The sequence below is a fragment of the Castor canadensis genome, chromosome 7 (assembly GCF_047511655.1).
Source record: "Castor canadensis chromosome 7, mCasCan1.hap1v2, whole genome shotgun sequence".
Lineage (NCBI taxonomy): Eukaryota > Metazoa > Chordata > Mammalia > Rodentia > Castoridae > Castor > Castor canadensis.
Window position 1 is genome coordinate 120,055,238 of NC_133392.1, and position 22,500 is coordinate 120,077,737.

Genomic DNA, 22,500 nt, shown 5'->3' on the forward strand with positions numbered 1-22,500 from the left:
GATTCTAAGACTTCACAAGACAGCCGTTCAATGTGCCCTAAAGAGATATGGCTGGGTTTTTGGGAAACATTCCTGAATTATGGGGATTCTTGGGTATTACTTACCGGACGTAAGATTTCTTCCTGGAAGGCGGGGAGCTCTTCCTAAAACTAAAACTGTGAACGATCATTCTACTCTCTGGGTTAGGAGTTTCCTAGCTTCCAGAAGTGCACGCTGTGGAGGGGACCTGGTGACTTCGAAACCCTATTCCCACCTTAGGTTGGGCTGTGGCAGGACTAGAGCTCCACCGGGCTCAAGGAAGCTCTTTGCAGGAACTCTGCCCATAGCGCAAACCCAAGGTTGCCCTAGGACCCGCAGACTTAGGTAGGGACCTCACCGTGCAGTAGCCACTTCCAGGAACAACTGCTGAGTGATCAAACAACCCTAACTATGACCTTCAGGCTCTGAACCCTATCATCCTCTTCTGCCCCTCATCACCCACCCCCCGCCCCCGATCCCCCGACCCGGACTCAGAGGCCCGGGAAGGGACCATCAGCCACAGCCTGACGTGGGACCCACCAGGAAAAGCAGCTCGGGTGCCTACTCCGCGGGTCAGAGCGCCAATGGACCAGCGAACCACAGTTCCCAGAATGCACCGCGAGCGGCGTGCGACTTCCGGCCCGCGACCCAGCCGCCGCGGAGAACCACAAGCCCCAAGCTGCCCCGCGAGGGAAAGGAGGAAGGCTCCGCTCGACGCCGACACTCACGATGGTTGGGCCCACATCCTCACGCCCGCCCAGCAGAGACGCCTAGTCCCGGAGGCGGGGCGGGAGACGGCAGTGTGGGCGGGGCGGGGCGGAACCGAAGCGACGGCGGAGGCGGAAGCGGCGGCCGGCTGGGCGGGCCAAGGGGCTGGCCCGGAAGGAGGAGAAACCCTGAAAAGAAAACAGCAACAAGCTGAGCCGCTGTGACAGAAGGGAACAAGATGGCGGCGCCGAAAGGGAACCTCTGGGTCCGGGCCCAACTGGGGCTCTCACCGCTGCTGCTGCTGACCATGGCCCTGGCCGGAGGCTCGGGGACCGCTTCTGCCGAAGCGTTTGACTCGGTCTTGGGTGATACTGCGTCCTGCCACCGGGCCTGTCAGTTGACCTACCCCTTGCACACCTACCCCAAGGTAGGGCCCGTCCGAACGGGCTTCCCCGCCCTTTGCTCACACGTCCCGGCACACACACACGCACGACCACCCCCCCCACACACACACCCCACATTGCCTCTTCGGCCACGGTCTCCCTGAGCCTGGTGCATCCCGCTCCTGCTGCAGTTACCGGAAGCTTGTGATAGTGGGGGGCACAAAGATGGGAGAGCTGCCACCCCTTTCCTCGCGAGCTCGCGAGCCAGGCTAGCAGGGGAGTCGTGCGCCCCGAGTGGGGGGAGTACACGGAGGAGGAATGCCGGGGTCCCGACCCACACGGAGCGGTGGCGGCGCGGGGAGGAGACGCAGATGCACGAGTCCACGGAAGATTGATCGCTAGCGGTGTTTACTCCGCGCCTCGCGGCGGGGGGTGGAGCGTGGTTTGCTTGCGGAGTCGGACGAGTCCACTGCGATCTGAAGTGGAGTCAGCCCCGCAGCAAGGGAAGGGCTTCCTGCCCAGGTTGAGTTTTGGTGTGCAAGACGCTGCCACTAGGGGTTGGGATGCCTTAGGGAAGGAGCAGTTCCTGCCTTCAAAAGCCTTGCTACTAGTGCAGAAGAGAGGAAGGGAATCGTGGAGGGGTAAAGAGAAGCGATTTCCCCCGCCGCCCGCTCCGCAGCTGCTGCCTTGTCTTTATTTCTGTCTCCCTTCCCATGTTGTTTTGCAGAGTCTTTAGAATTCTGTTTATTCAACGTTCTAAATTGCTTGGTGATTCTCTCCACGCCTTTCCCATATATAATTTGGGTGTATCCCCTTTCCTCCACCTTGCTTTATAAGCACTTTTGCTGGTGCTGCTGGTCTTTTTTCTACTTGTTTTTGTCTTGTTTTGTTTTTTTTTAATTTCGTCTTCTGTATGCTCTTTGCTGAACCGTTGTGGCTAGCTCTCTTTGCCTTCTTCAACTTCAGAATGGGTAGGAAGACAGTGCCGACGACATTTAGGATCTTCCATATTAGCAAGTGCTTTCAGGTTTGTTTTTTTTTTTTTATGAAAATTTCTGCTTTTAATTTACTTACATTGCATGAGGACTATCAATTTTCAAAAAAAAGTTTAGAAGATGGAATTAGCCTAAATTTTTGAAAGTCGGGGATTAATGTATCAATCAAGAGATGAATGAGAAATTCTAATTTTGAGACATAAATAAATATTGCCCCTCACCACATTATCTTACTCTCTTATAAAGGTCACATCATTAAGAGGCTTCAATGAGGAAACTCATTAATACTGATTTGGTCTAGAATTGGGCACTTATTTTTTATTGTGCTACTGTGTCTTTCCTTTTTGAGATTTTCCTAGAAAAATGTGTAGTATAAGCCAGAATGCAGGGGAGATAGTTAAAGTGATTTGAAAAGATCTGCATAACTGGGAGCCTTTAGGTACTTTTGTTTGTTTTGTTTTGAGACAGGGTCTCACAGTGTAGCCCAGGCTGACCTCAAACTCTAGAATCTATCTGCCTTGGCCTGGAAAGTGCAGGGGATGCAGGTATGTGCCACCACACCCGGTTTCCTTTAGGTATTTTTATTAAATTCACTATTTTCCAACAGTTGATGTGATACTGCTAAGTCATTGTTACTTATTCATTAAAGCTGTTCTTACCAGGAACTTTAAATCATATGGCTCTCTGTATGTCCTGGACTTATTTTTAAAATTTTTTAAGAGTTTGAGACAGAGTCTCACTATGTAGCCCAGGCTAGCCTTGAACTCACTGTCCTCCTGCTTCAACTTCCTGAGTGCTGGAATTACACCTGTGTGCCACTGTGCAGGCTCAAAATTTATTCACTCTATCATCTGATTGCAAGTATGATGGGGGAATTCGTCATGCTGTTATCTCTAATTCTCACAACAATCCTGCAAAATATGCTATTACAGTTAAGGAAATTGAGGCTTGGAAGTTTTTTGGTTTTGTTTTGTTTTGTTTTTTCTTCATTCATTTACTCATAAGTGCATACTTGTTGGAGCCATTTCTCCTCCCTGCCCCTGTCCCCTCCCTCAAGGCTTGGAAAAGTTAAGTGACTTGATCAAGGTCCTATAACTCATAGGCATTCAGTCTTCAAACTGACTACACTGTGCTGCCAGCTATTAATGAAGTTACGTTACAAATATTTACTTATTTCACTATTCCTTTTGGCCCTCTGCTGAATTATTGTGCTTTGCAGTTCAGGAAAATGAGATGAATTCACAAGTTCACATAGCCACTCTTGGTCTCATGAAATCTCATTTTAATGATTCTTTTTCAGAGTTATTTGTTGCAAGAGACTCTACCTATTTGTGAATAGTTTTTTTTATTATTATTTTTATTTTTTTGGCAGTACTGGGGTTTGAACTCAAGGCCTCACGCTTGCTAGGCAGGCACTCTGCCACTTGAGCCATTCCGTTAGCCACTATAAGTAGTTATTTTAAAGTTACTGAATTTTATCCTCTGTCTTCAGAAATGCACTTGCATCATTTGTCTGGGTTCAACTATAAGAGATACAAGTTATGTTAAAAAAAAACAAAGCTAATTAGTGCCTGTGTTGTCATTTTTTAAACAAGTGTGGGCTTTGGAACCATACAAGTCTGGGTTCCATTCCCAGCTCCACCATTACTATCTGAATGGCCTTGCTGATCACTTGATTTCTCATAACTTCATTTTGTCACTCACATCTTGTAGAGTTAGTGTGAGGATTAAAGATAATATATGTGACATTCTTAGCACAGTGCCTACACACAGATAGTTACTTCTTTTGTTACATGTTATAAAATCAGTTTGATGCATATACTATTAGTAGTACTGAATGAAGAGAGAATAGTTAGCTTGACTTTAGTTCAGAATAAGACAATGCATAAGAAAGCTACAGATAGTATCATTGAGGGACCTTCTAATTACTTAGCTATTTTCAGTATGGTGGGAAGCACTATTTCTTCCTGTCATGTATTAGGGTAGTTAATGTTTTATTTAAGCTTGTCAGTCATTTGGGATACATAGAGCATGAAGTATTTACTATACTTAGAATGATGTTATGTAGAACATGAAATACTTGGAATAAGTGTGTGATTCTTAGTAGCTACCAGTTGCCTATTCCTTGTGGATGTCACAATAACACTGTATTAACGTTAAGTGTTAACACAGTGCCTGGTACATTGTGGACATTTGTTGGCTATATATTGTTAATGTTATGTTTTATTATTAGATAAACATGATAGTGGTGCTTTTGTGGATATGAATGTGTAATTTTAATATGCAAGATTGATGTATTGTCCTCATTTTACAACTGAGGTTCAGAGATATTAAGTAATTTGCCCAAGGTTGTGTAGCATAAGAGGCGAGGCTGAGCTTCCAACCAGGGCTGATTCCTGAACCTAGGCTTTTTTCAGCATGTCATGTGGTTTTCTGAAATTGGTTCTGGATACTTTTTTGGATTGGTTTAACAAGAGAAAGTATACCGGGGCATGCCTATAATCCCAGCATTTGGGAGACTGAGGCAAGAGGACAATGAGTTCAAAGCCAGTCTGGGCTATATAACAAGTCCCATTCTAGGCTGGACTACATAGTGAGACCTTGTCTTAGAAAAAAACAAACAAACAAACAAAAAGAAATGGCATGTAGTATAGCTCATGCTAATGAATTCATGAAATAGGTGGTACTCTAAAAACAAGAGAATTCTTTCACTGTTTTATAAAGTCTGCAAGTGCTACTCAGGTGTGAAATGAAATGGATCTTAATAGTCAAAAGTTCCTTTAATTTCACCTTTACAAGAAGAACCATAGCTAGAACTGAGGCCCAAAAATGTGCCACCTTCAAAACTGTATCATAAAGCTTACTTCATATTAGATTTGCAATCATGTCTTCTTAGGGATTGTTGCTGCTGCATTAATTTTACTAATTCTGCTGGAAAGGAATTCCGTTGGTTGCTAACTGGTATATGCACATGCTGTTTCCTTATTAGATGCTAGTCAGTTTGTAAGATCACACAGTAAGTTGAAGGGGCTCCCCCATATGCACCAGTTTATTTCAAATACTGTGTTTTATCAAACAAAAAAAGCTGTTGAAGACATTGTTATTAGTCTTATAAACAGTATTTTCTAGTATTGAAAAACCATGTCCATCCTATTTTGAGCCACACACATATGCAATGATGCTTATAGTTGTTATATATTTTTAAATCTGTTATGATCAACACTACTACCATTTATTAAGCACCTTCTGTATCTCAGGCACTGTGCAAACAGTAGCTGTCTTCTAGAATTATTGAGGAATTTGGAGATGATAGGTATTGTTTCCTTTCATGAACTCTCAGTTCAGAAAACTGAGATTTCCACAGGTAAAATAACTTGTGCAGTTACCTGAAAGGTTTCGATTTAGGTCTGGCTGATTGTAGTAGCCTTTCCCATACGTCACTTTGTTGTTTGCCGTTTTCAGTTAAAGTAAGCCAAGTTTTCAAAAGTGCTTTCATATAAAACTTTTACAAATGTATACCTCACTTATCAGGACCTTCATCTCATCATTTGCCATCTGAAGCTAGTCATACTTTTCCTAATAAGCCTGATGATTTATATAAGCATATACAGGGCAAAAACATACTATTAGTCCTAGGGTACTTGCTTATCCTCTCTACTCTGTTAGGGTTCTGACTGTCACTGCTGTTTTTATTTTTAATTTTTCTCCCCACAAATTGTGGCCACAGAATATAGGGAAAGGGTGATTTTAGGCCAGTAGGCTTTTTTTCCTGGTGTCACTTTTAAAATAAGGAACTGATATGGCAAAGATCTTGTGTAGGATCTGGCTCCTCTCATTTTTTGTTTTTCCCCTTTGGTTATCAAACTTACTGAGTGGTTTAAAATAAATTCTAACATGACTTTCTTCGTGACTTTTTTCCAACTAAGAGAAAAAATTTTTTTGGTAATACTCTGTCTTGAACTCTAGGAAGAGGAGTTATACGCATGCCAGAGAGGTTGCAGGCTGTTTTCAATTTGTCAATTTGTGGATGATGGAATTGATTTAAATCGGACCAAACTGGAATGTGAATCTGGTAAGATGCTATGCTAATGACATCAGCTGTGTATGACATTGATGTTTTCTTTGAATCGTGTTATGCTTTTTATTTATTTTCCTCAGTAAATGACAAACATACTGTTTAAACTAGTCATGAAATATATATTGCAATTATTTTGAATTTAGAGCTTTAATAGATGCTGCTAAAAATTTCATGGGCTTTAAATTCATTTGTTGAGACCGTGTTTATTTTGTGCTATGGATACGACACCTTTGTTTAACTGAACGTTCTTTTTAGACAAGTGCAGTAGTAATTACCTTACTCATAATTCATCGCTACCTTTTCATAAATAGTATAATTTTCCTAAGCCTTTCAATCATAGATTAGTTGACTTAGCTCCAAGGTTTTTACTCAATCAGGTCTTTGACTCAGTCTTTAATATTGGTTGTGCAAGTAAAGTAACCAGATACTTTGTCATCTGTTAAACCACTGTTCTCATCTTTTCCTGAAAGAGATGTATTTAATAAAAGAAGCCTATAATCAAGATACAATGAACATTTAACTTTTTAGAGAACTGTAATGGAATCTTCTCCATTCATTGCAGTTTATTCAGTGTAGCAGGAGGCACCATTTCCCCTGTCACCGTGCCATAGCTTATACCCAGTCTTTTGTGATATCATGGCCTTATTTTTATGGCTGTCTCCTAACTGGCCATCTTTATATGTGCACAGTGTTGTTCAACTTATTATCAAGCTCCTCTCAGTAATGTATTACAGATGCATAACTGAGTTGAGAAGAAAAATAAAACTGAAGCCCAGCGCCGGTGGCTCACACCTGTTAATCCTAGCTACTTGGAAGACTGAGACCAGGAGAACTGAAGTTTGAGGCCATCCAGGGCAAAAAGCTTTCATCTCAATGGAAAAAAGCTGGAAGTGGTGGCTGGTGCCTGTATCCCAGCAGTGGTGAGAAACATAAAACAGGAGGATCATAGTCCAGGCCCGTCTGGGCAAAAAGCGAGTCCTTATCTTCAAAATAACCAGAGCAAAAAGGGCTGGAGATGTAGTTCAAGCAGTAGAGCACCTGCCTAGCAAACCCTAAGTTCAAACCCCAGTACCACTAAAAATAAATTCGCTACAGTGTGGAAGTGTAATATCATATAAAAGAAAATGGCTTTAATGAACTAAATAAAGAGATTATATCTGGTAGAGACCCATTTCAAACTCTTTTTCCATTGCTGGGGATGAAACCCAGTGCTTAGTGCATAATAGGCAAGCATTTTACCACTGAGCTACAACCCTAGTCCTGTTTCACAGTAGACTCACCAACAATAGAACATTTTCTACTTCAGTTTTTTTAGAATTTAGGGTATTAGACTGATTGCTTCATCTTATTTTTCATTTTCCATGTTGATAGCCTTATTTCCCAGCTAAGTGATCAGTTTCTTAAGAGTAATCTCAGATATATGTGTAAATGACTAAAATACATTATTTCATTCATCCCCATGCAGTAGGCAGTGGTATTTCCATTTTAGACCTGTAGAAATCAACAATCGGAGGTTAAGTGCCTCAGCCCAGGTTATATATACAGCCAACAAATGATTAAGCTAAAACTGTCGATGACATCTAAAAGCTGCCAGTCCAGTCCTTTGTCCACTACATAGACCTTTGCTGTTAGGATCCCCTTATATAAAGGTCATCATATAGCCAGAACCTGCATAATTAATAGATTTATATTTGAAACACTTGACTTGTAGGAGGGAGAAAAGATGGAGTTTAATTAAAATAATACATCTCCTACTAATACCAAATTTGGAAATTCATATTGATGAAATATCTTTTTAAGTATAAGAAATTTCTTTATAACATGCCGACTCCCTTTGTTTTCTAGCCTTTCCCCTTTTCTTTTTTGTTCCCTCTGTCTTTTTAAAATTTGACTATTTTTCTCTTTCAGCATGTACAGAGGCATATTCCCAATCTGATGAGCAATATGCTTGCCATCTTGGTTGCCAGGATCAGCTGCCATTTGCTGAACTGAGACAGGAACAAGTAAGAAACAATAGTCTTTCAAAATTGCCTGCCTTTTCACGTTAGCCAGAATAATTTCTGTTATATGGTTAATAACTTGTTGCTCCTGGAAATTAAAATGTACTGTTGTTGTTGCAGGGTTGGGTTTTGGGGGAGGATTTAGGGGTTTTTTTTTTTTGGGGGGGTGTTACTGGGGTTTTTTGTTTGTTTTTTTTTTGGTGGAGCTGGTGTTTGCATTCAGGGCTTCAGGCTTGCAAAGCAGATGCTCGCTTGAGCCACACCTCTAGTCCATTTTGGTCTGGTTATTATGGAGATGAGCCTCAAGAACTGTTTGCCTGGGTTGGCCTTGAACCATATTAAAAAACTGAGACTAAGAGAAATTGATTTTTGAGTCCTTTTTCTACATCTTAGCTGCCATTGAGTTAAATTATCATCATTTCTTACCTGCATTGCTCAATTAACTTCCAAGCTGTTTTTCCATTTTAACCCTTTCTAGTTCATCCTTTATGAGGGTCTAGATATTTTTTCCCTAGGTGGAAATCTTACCATGCCTATGTAATTCAGTAGTTCTCAATTACATATAGGTTTAAGTTCAAACTGCATGTCACAATCTAGCTTCTGATTACCTATCCAATGTCATCTCTTAAACTTCCCTACCACTCACGCTCTTTATTCCAAACATACTGAAGGGAACAAAAGGTTCTTAATTTCACTAATTTTTATCTAGGAAATATAGTCATATGGTACAAAACTTAAAAGATACAAAGAGTATATACATTCATACAAAGAGTATATCTCTGTTCCTTCTACTCTCCATCTGAAGTCTGTTAGGCACTCAGATTTTCTCCATTATACACCCAAGATTACCAATATAAAGGTATTTTATGCATGCACAGGATATGCAGATGTATTTTTTGTAAACAAGTATATACAAAGATCTCCTACTCATTTTTCATTATATATTATTCCATGTGGATTTATCATAATTTATGTAGTCCCTCATTTGTGAACATAAAGTGTGTTTCTAAGCATTTTCTTGTACAAATGATGTTATACAAGCAGCTCATGCCTCTAATCCTAGGTACTTAAGAGGCTAAGATTGGGAGGATTGTAGTTTGAGGCCAGCCTGAACAAAAAAGTTTGCAAGATACCATCTCAACAATAAAAGCTGAGTGTGGTGGTACACACCCGTCGTCCCAGCTATGTAGAGAAGCACAAATAAGAGGATCAAGGTCCAGGTGGTCTGGGTATACCAGATCCTACCTCAGAAATAACCAAAAAGGGCTGGAGGGCATGGCTCACTTGGTAGAGTGCCTGCCTAGCAAGCATGAAGCCCTGAGTTCAACCCTCAGTACCCCCCCCAAAAAGTTGCATATAGTACACATTTGTGAGTATATGTATAGAATAAAATTATAGGAATAGAATTGCTAAATTAAGAAGTAAGTGCATATGTGCATTTTTCAGAGTAAAATTGCCACCCGTGGAATTTGTAACATTTTTTTAAATTGAGGTATAATTCACATGCTATTAACAACTTACTCTTCTAAAGTATAAAATTCAGTAAATTTTAGTATATTCACAAAGTTGTATAACTACTTAATTCCAAAATGTTTTCATCACCCCAAAAAAGAAGTCTCATACCCATTAATAGTCATCTTCCCTAACAGTTGGCTATCTGTTGTTTTAATTTGTATTTTCCCACATCTTAATTAACATTAAACACATTTTCAAATATTGAAGAGCCTTTAAACATTTTAATTATTTAAATTCATTTTCTCTGAACAGTTCTTAATTTTTATAATATGACATGCTATTTCATGTCTCTTTTCTTTCCATTCCCCATGTGCCTAGTCAATCCTTGACTCAAGGCAAGTATTACTTTCTTTGTAAAACCTTCTTAACTACCCCTCACTCTAGTTTGGATTAGATGCCTCTACCCATGTAAATATGCCAGCCTGTGTTAACCTCTGACCTATATAGATAATTCAGATTAAACACATGTGGGCCAGACATGGTGGCACATGCCTATAAATCCTAGCATTTGGGAGGCTAACTATGCATAGCAAGACCTGTCACAAAAACAAACACATGGTCCCAATCTCTTTAAACTTACAATCTCAATAAATGCTTGCTCAGTAATTCATGAAAGGTTTCAGAGCTATTAAGTTGGAAAATTGGATCCCAAATATATAACTTCTGATTATAAAAATTGTTGGTTCACTCTCTGATACCTCATGATGCTTCTCTTTTGACATATAGCCAAACCGAAGCTATCCCTAGAGTTTAGCAAGTGGTGTCCCACACCTATGCTCTAGAGGGACCCAATGCTGCTAAGTAAGTCAAGAAGTCTGAATTGGATGGATGATACTAATTAATATTAAAATCTTATAAATAGTATCTAATATTTTCATCTTATAAAATAGTCCCGTTGTTCTGCCCTGTTAGCAGATGTGTCACATTTTCTACATATGTATATGTATGCATGTGTATATACATATTTTTATATATATTTTGTTTGTTTGCTTGCTTTATTGATTTTTTTTTTGAAACAGGGTCTTGCTATGTTGCCTAGGCTGGCCTGGAACTTACTATGTAGTTCAGACTGGCCTCGAACTCCCAATCCTCCTGCCTCAACTCCCAAGTCCTGGGTACATGTGCACCACGTGCCTGGCTTTGCATATTTCTTTTGATTGATTTTTTTTCCTTCTTCATTTTCAATGATGTTTATTATAGCTCATTTATTCTATATAAGAGCATTAAAGAGGAGAGTGGTGTGACTTGTCCCTTCCTATTCTATACCTTATGAACTTGCCAGATCTTAATCTTAAGAGTCTCCTTATTTTTGAGCCTGACTCAAAAGCCTGTTATTCTGTCAAAGGCAACAAATAGCTTATGTGTTTGGTGGCAAATTAGTCTGGGATTTTAAACTTTATCATAGCTAATTTGCATAGATAACAGAGTTTAATGCTAATAATTATGATAGATCCATTTAACTGTTTATACCCTATACAATAAGATTTGAGTAATCTTGATTATGGTATTCTCTTGAATATACATATATAATAAGTAATACATTTTTCATTATTTTGTGTGTTTGTTTAGCTCATGTCCCTGATGCCAAAAATGCATCTCCTGTTCCCTCTAACTCTGGTGAGGTCATTCTGGAGTGACATGATGGACTCTGCACAGAGCTTCATTACCTCTTCATGGACTTTTTATCTTCAAGCTGATGATGGAAAAATAGTTATATTCCAGGTGACAACTGTGCCTCATAGATTGATCTAAATACCAACAATAGTAAATACATATGTCTTAAATGAATGTCTTGGCATAGAATCACGGTACTCAGTCACATATAAATATTTATTGTCAAATAATAATTATTTGACTTTTGTGAAAACATTGGGCATCAGGACCCAGTGTAATTACCATTCCCTTTGCTCCCTTCCTTAGAAGCCTTATCTAAAGTCCACTGATTTTTTTTTTTATTCATATGTGCATACAATGTTTGGGTCATTTCTCTGCCCGTCCCCCCGCCCCCTCCCTTACACTCCCCCCGCCATCCCCTCCTCCACCGTAACCCCTCGCTACCAGGCAGAAACTATTTTGCCCCTATCTCTAGTTTTGTTGAAGAGAGAGTATAAGCAGTAATAGGAAGGACCAAGGGTTTTTGCTAGTTGAGATAAGGATATCTATACAGGGAGTTGACTTGCATTGCTTTGGTGTTCATGTGTGTTACCTTGTAAGTTAATTCTTCTTGAACTAACCTTTTCTCTAGTTCCTGGTCCTCTTCTGTTGGCCTCCGTTGCTTTAAAGTATCTGCTTTAGTTTCTCTGTGTTGAGGGCAACAAATGCTATCTAGTTTTGTGGGTGTCTTACCTATCCTCATACCTTCCTTGTGTGTTCTCACTTTATCATGTGATCAAAGTCCAACCCCCTTGTTGTGTTTGCCCTTGATCTAATGTCTGCATATGAGGGAGAACATACGATTTTTGGTCTTTTGGGCCAGGCCACCCTCACTCAGAATGATGTTCTCCAATTCCATCCATTTACCTGCAAATGATAACATTTCGTTTTTCTTCATGGCTGCATAAAATTCCATTGTGTATAGATACCACATTTTCTTGATCCATTTGTCAATGGTGGGGCATCTTGGCTATTTCCATAACTTGGCTATTGTGAATAGTGCTGCAATAAACATGGGTGTGCAGGTGCCTCTGGAGTAACCTGTGTCCCATTCTTTTGAAGCCCAAGTTCTGATTTTTATCTGAGTCTCCTAAATTTTATAGTAGCTAAACTGATAAAATGAAAAATTAGATATGGGAGATAAGAATAATTAATATACTTTGAGCATAAATAGTGACATATAATGTATGGCCTAGAAAAAAATTGTTATGACATAATATTTAGTTGTTTATGATGCTTTTCCTTATAACTCTTAAAAGAGAACTTGTTGAAGTATTTTGCTTCCTAGAAACATAACTTTTCTCTTGTGCCATCATTTACTAGGTGATACGATGATAATAGTTGCTCTTCCTAGAAGGTTCTATTATACTAGGTATTTTACATGTACAGTTTCCCCTGAGTGTCTATGGAGGATTGGTTCTAGGACCATCTATGGTTATCAAAATTTGAGGATGCCCAAGTCCCTTACATAAAATGACATTGTATTTGCATATAACCTATGGACACTCTCTCATATTCAGTCATGCATAACTTAACAATGGGGATGTGATCTGAAAAATGCATCAGTAGTCAAGTTCATTGTTATCTGAACATCATAGAGTAAGATGGCTACAACATTACAAGGCAATATAATCTTATGGGACCATGTCGAATATAGTCTGTTGTTGACTGAAATATCATTAAGCAGTACATGGTTGTACTTTAAATCATCTCTAGATTGCTTATGATACCAAACATGATGCAAAGCTATGCAAGTAGTTGTTACACTGTACTGTTTAGTGACAAGAAAAAAGTCTGTACAGACAGATTAGTTTTCACAAATATTTTCAATGCATAATTGATTGACTCCATGGATATGGAACCCAAAGACATGAAACCCATGGGTATAAAAAATTGAGCATGTTATCTGAAATCTTTAAGTAGCTTTAGGAGGTTATATTACCCCTGTTTATTGATGAGGAAGCTGAGAGTCTTAACTTGTTGAAGGTCATGCTACAATAAGTAACAGAATTAGGCTCAAACTCAGGGTACTTTAGTTCCAAGGCCCATATACCACCCTACGATGCTGAATTTCTTTTAATTCAGTAGTTAAACTCTTCAGATTTACCAGTCGACATGTTTTATTATGACACTATCTTCCTTTCAGGTAATATGGTACACTATTTAGTTATTATTGCTAATTGAATGGTTTATTTATATGCCTAATATTTGATTCCTAGCACTATCCTGAGCTTGGGTCCCTTATACTTAATTTGGTGATAAGTAAAACACAGGACTTTTCTCATTAAAGTTATGAGCAAGTTATGTGTCAAGCTGATACTCAGAGTGGAACCCTCACTCATTCCTCCTAGGATGTGAGATTAGCTGTTTGTTTTAGAAAATCTGTATCAAGTTGAGTGTAACTGGAATGAAGGAGCTTCTATTTTCCAGAGCATCAGAGCTATGTAAAAGATATAAAGTATGGAGTGTTCAACTGTACATTATGAATTGTTCATATTTAGAGAAGAATGAGATGTTTTAGATGAGAAAAAAATAGAGATAATGTATGTTTAGGCAAAAGTTTTAGCAGTCTGTTGAATTATTCCCAATGAACTAGAATTAGGACTCATTTTTGCAAGGTATAATGTTCACTGCAATATTTTGTTTTAATTTGTCCCTCTCTTTTTTTTTTTTTGAATGTTGACAGGAAGCTAAACTGACTAAATAGTTGATGATGCTAGAAATCTTTGCAAGGCACTGGATCTAATGTTCAGGAAGTGCAATTAAAATGTATTGTGGTTAATGTGTTTTATGTTTTACACCATACTTCTGTTACTTTTTCTCAATTTAAATGTTTATAGAGATGATGTGTTATAGAACTTGTTACCAAAAAAAGCTTAAGAAGTACAAATGACTTAATTGCTTTCATTACTATTTTAGTCTAAGCCAGAAATTCAGTATGCACCACAGTTGGAGCAGGAGCCTACAAATATGAGAGAATCATCTCTAAGCAAAATGTCCTGTAAGTTTTATTTTCAATAGCTTGTATAAAAGCATTAGTAGCAGCGTGCCTGCATTGCAAGTACAAAGCCCTAGGTTCAAACCCCAGTTCCACCAGAAAAAAATTAAAAGGTTGGGAAAAAAAAACATTAGTAGTCAGATCTGGTTGTAGTAGAGTTGGTTAGCCACCTCCATATTTCTCATTTACTAAGTCTGGAGAGGATCTGAGGATTTACGTTTCTAACAATTCTACATTTTGCTGATGCTGCCGATGTGGAGACCACACTTGAGAACCACTATTCTAAAAACATTTAGCTTGTTTCAAAGGATATTTTGAGTATGAACTAATTAAATAGCATTTCCCAGTAATTAAACAGTGAAACTACTATGAATTAATGAGTCCTCCATTCTATTTTATTTCTACTCTAGAAGTGAATTTTAACTCATAGGACCATAAAATGTTAAGCTAAAGAAGACCTTATCTTTTAAATTTTACTAGCTACCTTATTTTATATTCTGATTTAACTAACCTCTGCTTATATTGGCAGGTGGGAATGGGTGGATGATAGCACATAGGATACATTAGGTCATTTTAATTAGATTAGAATAAAGCAAATTCTGTTATTCAAGCCCACATGTTATTAAACACCATCTATGTCAATCAGAATTTGAAAATAAAACAGAAAACCCATATTAATGGGTTTTGATATTATTTGGTTTTGATATGCCAGAGGAGCTTGCACACATTATAAAATGTGTCATATTACACTTCTAAAAACAGTTACGTGCCTGTAGAGTATATATCTAGTAGTCATATGACACTAGCATTTAGAAGATAAGATATAATCTTGAACCTTGTTATTTCAGCAGATCTACAAATGAGAAGTTCACAAGCACATAGGAACTACCTGGAAGATGGAGAAGGCGATGGCTTTTTAAGATGCCTCTCTCTGTATGTATTCCTTATTCTGTATAAAGAAGGTAAAATTTGGGCTGTCAGAGTTACTCAAGTGGTAGAGATTGAGGAATAAAAGGGATGCTAAGATGAACACTAGTTTTCTGTCCTAACTAGTTGCTACTGCAACCCAGATGTCAGATATGTCCTCATTCATGGAAATAAATTCCTTAGTTCCTACATGACGGTTGGGCCATATAGAGAGATGCAATGCGTTCTCCAAAGTCCACTTCTTTTTCTGGGAAATAATGACTGCACAAACCATTTCTTTAGCTTGTTCAAATGTTAAACCGTCAAGGGCTAGGGGTATGGCTCAAAAGTGGGAGAGCACTTGGAGGCCCTGAGTTCAAACCCCAGTACCACCAAAAAATAAATAAATAAATAAATAATAAAAACCAAAAAAAAGTCAAGTGAATAAGTGAATGGCTTATGGTAGTAAACATAGATCTTTTTAGGCAGTATTAGGGACTTACACTCTTATACTTTAAGAGTGTAAGTCCCTAATTTTACATATATATATATATATATATATTTATGTATAAAAGCTTGTCTTTTTCCTGTTCTTTGAATATTAATAGGTTAATTACAAAAAAACCTCCAGTCACTGATTCTCTTAACTGAACTTCTGCTTTAAGATTTTCTCAATCATAAGAAAAATATAACTGTCTGTTCATTAAAATATACTTTAATGGTCCCAAGATGCCTCATAATATACGTGCTCTTTTAAACTGAAGTGTAGGTAAATTATAGCAAATTAAATATTTGAAATGTTATAAGAAAGCTGACTTCTCGAACCCTGTTGTGAATCCATCTATAAAACAAATGATCACTTCATAATTTACTGATTCTATCCCTTAATTTTTTGGGATATTATTTCCTTAAAGTGAGTATCATTATAATACCTTACAAAGTAATATGTGACATTTATATGACTGTTCAATTTATAGGATACTTATTTGCTTTATTTTATTTAGTAATTAGAAAGTACTTTTGACAGTAATTTGGTTTCATTTTACATATTTAGTAGAAAGTCGGTATGACTGGTTTTATCATTATGATTGTTACTGAAAAAGTTATATAGCCAGGCTACAGAAACTTTATAAATGGAGAAAAGGACATCATATCACCCTAATATTCTAGCTGTTAACTGTATTTCCCTCCATAAGCATGCTATTTAAATAACTTTTAAAATACTGCACAAAGTTTTGACTATATTATTCAGATAAGTATATAAAGTTGCCTTTAATTATTAAGACTTCCCTTTTTTATATTATGGAATTTTAATACGACTGAATATTGATTTTTTTTTTTCCAGTAACTCTGGGTGGATTTTAACCACAACTCTAGTCCTCTCGGTGATGGTTTTACTCTGGATTTGTTGTGCAGCTGTTGCTACAGCTGTGGAGCAGTATGTTCCTCCTGAGGTAAATTTCATTATTACCCTTGGGCCATTTGAAGAATGAGCTGTATGAAAAATCATTTTAAGTGCCTCATTTGGTTAACTAGAAAAATAAAGCCTCTCTACTATAGAATGAGAGAAAATCAGAGGTTTTAATCTGGTTCAAGTTGGTATACATTAAAATTCCAAGTTTGCAAGCACTGGAATCATTGTTCCCAGTTTTATCTGATGACAGAGGTTGACTGCTTTCAGCAGAGTGTCTCTCCCTGGTTCTCTGAGACTGAAAAGATCAATGGGCACCATTTTCTAAGATAATGTGGTATATAGGAGAGACTATATGTAGAACTACTTAAATTTTTGAGTTAATTGCCATTAATATTAAGGAATAATTGTTGCTTTAGAAATTATAAGACTGGAGTATTTGATTCTTACTGTGTTCTGGTAACTAAATCCAAGAGTTACTAAATCTGGTAACTAAATCACTATTGTGATTTCTTTGGTAATTAAAATTTAACTGTCCTAAAGAAACATAACTGTTAAAGAATTTTGTTTTTTGAAAATGTATTTGATGATTCAACTTAGCTTTCAAGAAAAGAAAGTTATTTATACAATGTCTGTTGATATCAAATCCAAGTTAAATAGACTAGGTTTATCTTGTGCTTATGAGTACCATTAAAAAAGAGAAAAGAAGAAATGAGGGAAATTAAAACAGAATCTAGAAATAAGTCATTGGCATGACGTAATGAATACAGATACCTGGAAACTGGAACAAGATAATGTTGATAACTAATATTTATGTACTTCTTTAAAATTGCAAAGTATCTTCTTGTCTCATATATGTCCAACATCCAACAATATTATACAGTAGGTTGTATTATTTCATTTTATAGATGAATACACAGACTTCACAATGTAGGTAACTTTCCTAGGAGTGCATAACTATGAAAGTGTTCAGGCTAGAATGAAGTCTGTTTCTTTAGATTGACAATTCCTGTGTTTTTTTCTGTATGTCATCTTATCTGTGGCTGATAAAATGTTTACATGAGACAAATGATGAATAAATCATTAAAAATTGTCAACTGTAATTGTCAGGTAAGGCTTTTAGAGAAGGAAGGACTTGACCTGAACTTTGAAGAATAAGTAGTAAGGTGTGGAGTAGCAAAATGGAGGGTAGACAATTTTCCCAGGAACAGGTAAGAATAAGCCAATTGCTAGGAATTAGAGAAGTTAAGGAGAACTGGTAAATTTCTACAGAACTCATCTCTTTATGATATGAATGTGCTAATAACATCCTCTTACCATATTATGTACTTGTGTTCTCTGATACGTTTTAATAATTTATCATTTATTTATTGTTTATTTGCCATGTGGAGGATTGAACCTAGGGCTTTGCTCATGCTAGGCAAGTGCTCTACCACTGAGCTACACCCCTGACTCCTGTATTTTAATCAATGTATTGTCCCTGGTAAAGCTGAAATTATGCATCTAGCATAGAATTGCCTTTGCCTATTACTTTCCTTTGAGCCATTTCATACACTCCAAATCTTCATGACAGCAAGGCTACAAACCTCTGGTAATAGAACTTTGTTGACCTCATACCCTGTGATACCTTGTTCCCTTCTATCTTATATTCCTGTTTCTTCCGATTACTCCTAGGAGGCCTTCTGTAAAATGAAATGCACATAGTCATTGGTTAATGGCTTTGGTTGGAATTTACCTTGATGAATTCCCCACAGCCTGGATTCTGGTTCAACTTTGTTGAACACTTTCTAGTGGGCATTGTTATGAGTGTTTCCTGTGAATTCGCTCATTTAATGCTCAGTAACCCTGTGAGATGATGTTTGTAATTGCCCCACTGTCACATATCAGTAAGTGGTAGAACCAGGCTGTGAACTCGGATAGTCTGACTCCAAAGCTATTGGTCTTAAGTCTCGTTGGTCAACCTGGAATCTAAGTAGGGGAGATCATTATGTGATTCATATCAGGAGCTGCTGTGCCGTGCGCCCTCTTTGACACCACTGGTTCAGGTTTTGAGCCATGATGCGCATACTCTCTTACCTCAACAGCTCTTGGCTAGGCAGTCATGACTTGCCCTCTCTTATCTCCTTGCTTGATCTAGAAGGTGACCTGTTCTGGAGATGTTTTCACATATGGACCAGTGTGGTTGTGGTTGTATCTTGTAGACACAGGGTCTTTCCCTCCCTTCCAGACGACTCTTTCTCTTTTAGATGATGTCTTTGCATTCTTAGGGAAAACAACCTTCGGTTCCCAAATATGCTCCCACCAAGGCCCCTGTGACCATAAGGCATGAGAGCCACACTGTTGGTTTCTCTTGCAGCCCCTCTAGATAGAGGGGCCAGAAGGTCATTACTTTCTTGTCCTTCCCTACAACTCTTTCTTCCCATCCTTGACAGCTAAAATTATGGCTGCATTTTGAGAAAGCCTATACTTTTTAAGGAGATACATTCTGTTAAAAAATGTGTATAAGAAAGCCATTTGGATGCATTACTTTTAAACTTTTCTGTACATGTGAAACCATACCTTGGCTAGGTAATAATTTCATTTTAAGTATATTTTTATTATAAAAGTATTATACACTTAGTGTAAAAATTTATCAAGTACACATAAAGCAGGAAAATCAATCATCCTGTCTAGAATATGCTGCCATTTAACTGTCAGTATGTGCTATTTTTTAATAGACACTATTTTTATTGTTCTAGAATATAGTGTAAGTACTATACTCTTTTCATAGTTTCTCCTTCGTTCACCATAGAAATAATTTAGAACTTAGTGTTAGAAAAATTAGATTTTCTTGACCAACAGTCACTTTTTTCTTCCCATCAGCTTCTTTTTCTTTCTTTCTTTTGTATTTTTGGTACTAGGGATGGAACCCATTGAAATAACATCTCCAGCTTCATAAAACTTTTTTATGGGCTTAGTATTGGAACATAGTTATTTCTGCCCTCTCCCCTAGTAACATAAGACTCTATTTTAAGTTCTATGAGTCTATCTCATCCTTGAGATATATATTATTTATATTTTGTTGTATTCTTTTTTTTTCTGGCAGGGAGCAGTACAGGGGTTTGAACTCAGGGCCTCATGCTTGCTAGACAGGTGCTGTACAGTTTGAACCACTGTGCCAGCTCTGTTTTGTGTAGAGTATTCTCAAAATAGGGTCTCACAAACTGTTTGCCTGGGCTGATTTCAAAACATGATCCTCCTGATTTCTGCCTCCCAAGTAGGTAGGATTACAGGCATGAACTACCAGCTCCTGACTGACTTTGTTGGATTCTCTGCACATATGATCCTATTGCTTAAAGGCATTTAACACAGCTGAGAGAATAGCTCTGTTCCTTACAGATTTAGTACCCTTAGTGCCTACACCAAGGGTGAAATACAAAAAGCTTCCTTTTCGCCAGGCTCTGGTGGCTCACGTTCCTTTGTTAAATCAGTGGCATCTGAGTGATACAAGATTTAGATATTATTTTTTCATTCTTACGATCCTTTTCTCATAATTATGATGTCTTATTTATTTATTTATTTGACAGAGTCTTGCTATGTAGCCTAGGTTGGCCTCAAACTCAAGATCCTCCTGCTTCAGCCTCTCAGTTGCTGGGATTATAAGCATGCACCTCCATACCCAGCTTATGATGTCATTTTTAAAACCTTATAGGGCTAGGCACAGTGGTTAACCCCACTGTTCAGGAGGCAGACATTGGGAGGAGCATGGTTCAAGGCCAGCCCAGACAAAGAAAGTTAGGGAGACCCTCCATCTCAACCAGCAAGCTAGGTATGGAGGCATATGCCTGTGGTCCCAGCTCTTGAGAAGCATGGGTAGAAGGGTCATAGTCCCAGGCCTGCCAGGGCAAAAATAAGACCCTACCTAAAAAATAATCTAAAAGGGAAAAGAATTGAAGGCATGACTCAAGTGGCAGAGCAAGGCCCTGAGTTCAAACTCTAGAAGCGCCAAAAAAAAAAAAAGAGAGAGGAAGGGAGGAAGGAATGAAGAGAAGAGAAGACTAGTCATTAGTAGTCCTTCCAAGCAGCAGCATCATCACTTCCTAGCTGAGAACTGGTATCTTGGGAATGACCTCTTGACTTAAAATGCTGTTTTTGTTTTGAGGTTCAGCCATGTGATAACATATATCAGTATTGATAAGGTGCTGTTTATTTTGCATCTTTTAAAAACATGTTTCTAACACCATGTACTTCTGTGTGGTTCTTGCTGTGTAATCTAGTCATTTGCTCTGCCAGTGCCAGCACTTTAATTTCTAACATGGATTCAGAGATTTGTTGCAGTTATGAGTTGATCAACAAAAAAATCTCTCCTATTTTTTGGTAAAGGCTTTTGTTCTTCTGTCTTTAAGAACTGGACATACATCTAAGTAAATGTACTCTCAAAAGCTATTAAGATATTGTCATTTCACTCCAGTGAGTTTTATAAGATTTGCAGTGATTCTGTTTTATGCTTTCATTCTTTTCTTTTAGTACCTTCTTAGTATCATTGATGAGGAATTTTTATATGTTTATGAAGACCTTTCTATCAGTGTTGGTGTTTCATTTATATTTTTTGTTCTCACAGACCTTCAGTAAGTACATACCATTTTCCAAATGTGTTAAGTTAAACCACTTAGTGGTTTAACTGAAAAATTTGCACCAAATCCTTTTGCTGCTCAGTAGAAGAGGTAAGATCTTCAAGGATTTCATCACTTAAGGCATCCATCAAACATGCAGAATCAGAACCCTTGGTATGATCATATTTGGTACTCATTTGTTATACCTCTACAGATTTTAAATTTGGACATTTGGAAAAGCGTTAGGACCCGAATCATATTATCCTATAAAAACATTCTTCATTCTCAAAGATGTTTATAGAATTTCTTTTACCAAATATCCATAAATTAAATTGTTATTTGGAAACTTACTTGGAGAGGTTCCTAATTATACAAATTAATGATGTGCATTAACTGTTTTTTTTTTTTTTTTTTTTTTTTTGGCAGAAACTGAGTATCTATGGTGACTTGGAATTTGTCAATGAACAAAAGCTAAGCAGATATCCAGCTTCTTCTCTGGTGGTTGTTAGATCTAAAACTGAAGATCATGAAGAAGCAGGGCCTCTACCTACAAAAGTAAACCTTGCTCATTCTGAAATTTAAGCTTTTGTTAAAAAAAAAAAAAAAAAGTGTCATCGACATGTAAATTTCCATTCCATTCTCGTAGAGCTGTTAAAAATGGTTTCATTGGATAGGCCTTAAGAAATCATTATGACTTGCAAATAAAGTTGCCCAAATCTGTGAAGACTGTATTTGCTGTAACTTTACCTGTATTTTTTTTTCTAGTAATTTAAGACATGGGCATTTTGGGTTATATTTTTATTTTACTAATATCTATAGCTACTTCCTAAGTTTCATTGGTTTTGGTTTTTTTCCTTTTTTTAGCTGATCATTGTTCTTCCTCCCCTGCTGCCATGATACTGTTAATTCTCTTAGTTAATATAGCTGAATATTTAGTAGGATGTGATGCTTCTGGTCAGAAAGGGCCCACAAACCTGTAATTTGAAAATTAGCAGAAAATGCCATTTAATGACACTACATTTTCAGTTGTATTGAGCTGAAATCATTAAAAATTTTATTTGAATAATTATGTACTGAAGCTTGAGTATCTTGATTTTCTTAGTGTTCTTTCCCACCCCTTCCCAACCCAGAAAAGAATTACGAAGTGTTCTGTGTCTACTGCTCACTAACAGAAGTGAAGCAAAACTGACCTCTCAGTGGTGCACTTGACGTTACTTTGCATAGGCTGTTTTAGTTGAAGGAG

At 37.7% G+C, this 22,500-nt stretch overlaps 2 protein-coding genes across 4 annotated transcripts in view; one reads left to right on the top strand and one right to left on the bottom strand.

Moving 5' to 3' along the window:
- Tceanc2 (transcription elongation factor A N-terminal and central domain containing 2) overlaps positions 1-1,554 on the bottom strand; it is a 50,542-nt gene extending 48,988 nt beyond the window's left edge. The window contains exons 1-2 of the mRNA XM_074080048.1: positions 1,305-1,554; positions 559-914 (exon numbers count right to left, since the gene is read on the bottom strand). The gene's annotated coding sequence lies outside the window, so the exon portion shown is untranslated. The remainder of the gene's footprint in view (positions 1-558; positions 915-1,304) is intronic.
- On the top strand, positions 892-22,326 carry Tmem59 (transmembrane protein 59). 3 transcript variants are annotated; one of them, XM_074080047.1, is made up of 8 exons: positions 892-1,153; positions 6,071-6,176; positions 8,091-8,185; positions 11,267-11,419; positions 14,270-14,351; positions 15,197-15,281; positions 16,600-16,708; positions 21,266-21,625. In XM_074080047.1, exons 1-8 carry the CDS (start codon positions 965-967, stop codon positions 21,323-21,325), a joined length of 879 nt encoding a protein of 292 aa, XP_073936148.1. In that variant the 5' UTR covers positions 892-964; the 3' UTR covers positions 21,326-21,625. The 3 variants fall into 3 exon arrangements, with proteins under 3 accessions (XP_073936148.1, XP_020016126.1, XP_020016127.1); XM_020160537.2 differs by lacking the exon at positions 21,266-21,625 and adding an exon at positions 21,684-22,326 and having other exon boundaries at positions 893-1,153; XM_020160538.2 differs by lacking the exon at positions 21,266-21,625 and adding an exon at positions 21,684-22,326 and having other exon boundaries at positions 893-1,153; positions 15,200-15,281.
- Positions 22,327-22,500: the final 174 nt, after the last annotated feature.

What these genes read in the sequence shown, in the direction of transcription:
- Tmem59 (XM_020160537.2), top strand. Translation starts at nt 965, where the DNA reads ATGGCGGCGCCGAAAGGGAACCTCTGGGTCCGGGCCCAACTGGGGCTC. An exon ending in CTGAACTGAGACAGGAACAA is followed by an intron (nt 8,186 to 11,266) that starts GTAAGAAACAAT and finishes GTGTTTGTTTAG; the next exon opens with CTCATGTCCCTGATGCCAAA. An exon ending in TTTTTAAGATGCCTCTCTCT is followed by an intron (nt 15,282 to 16,599) that starts GTATGTATTCCT and finishes TTTTTTTTCCAG; the next exon opens with TAACTCTGGGTGGATTTTAA.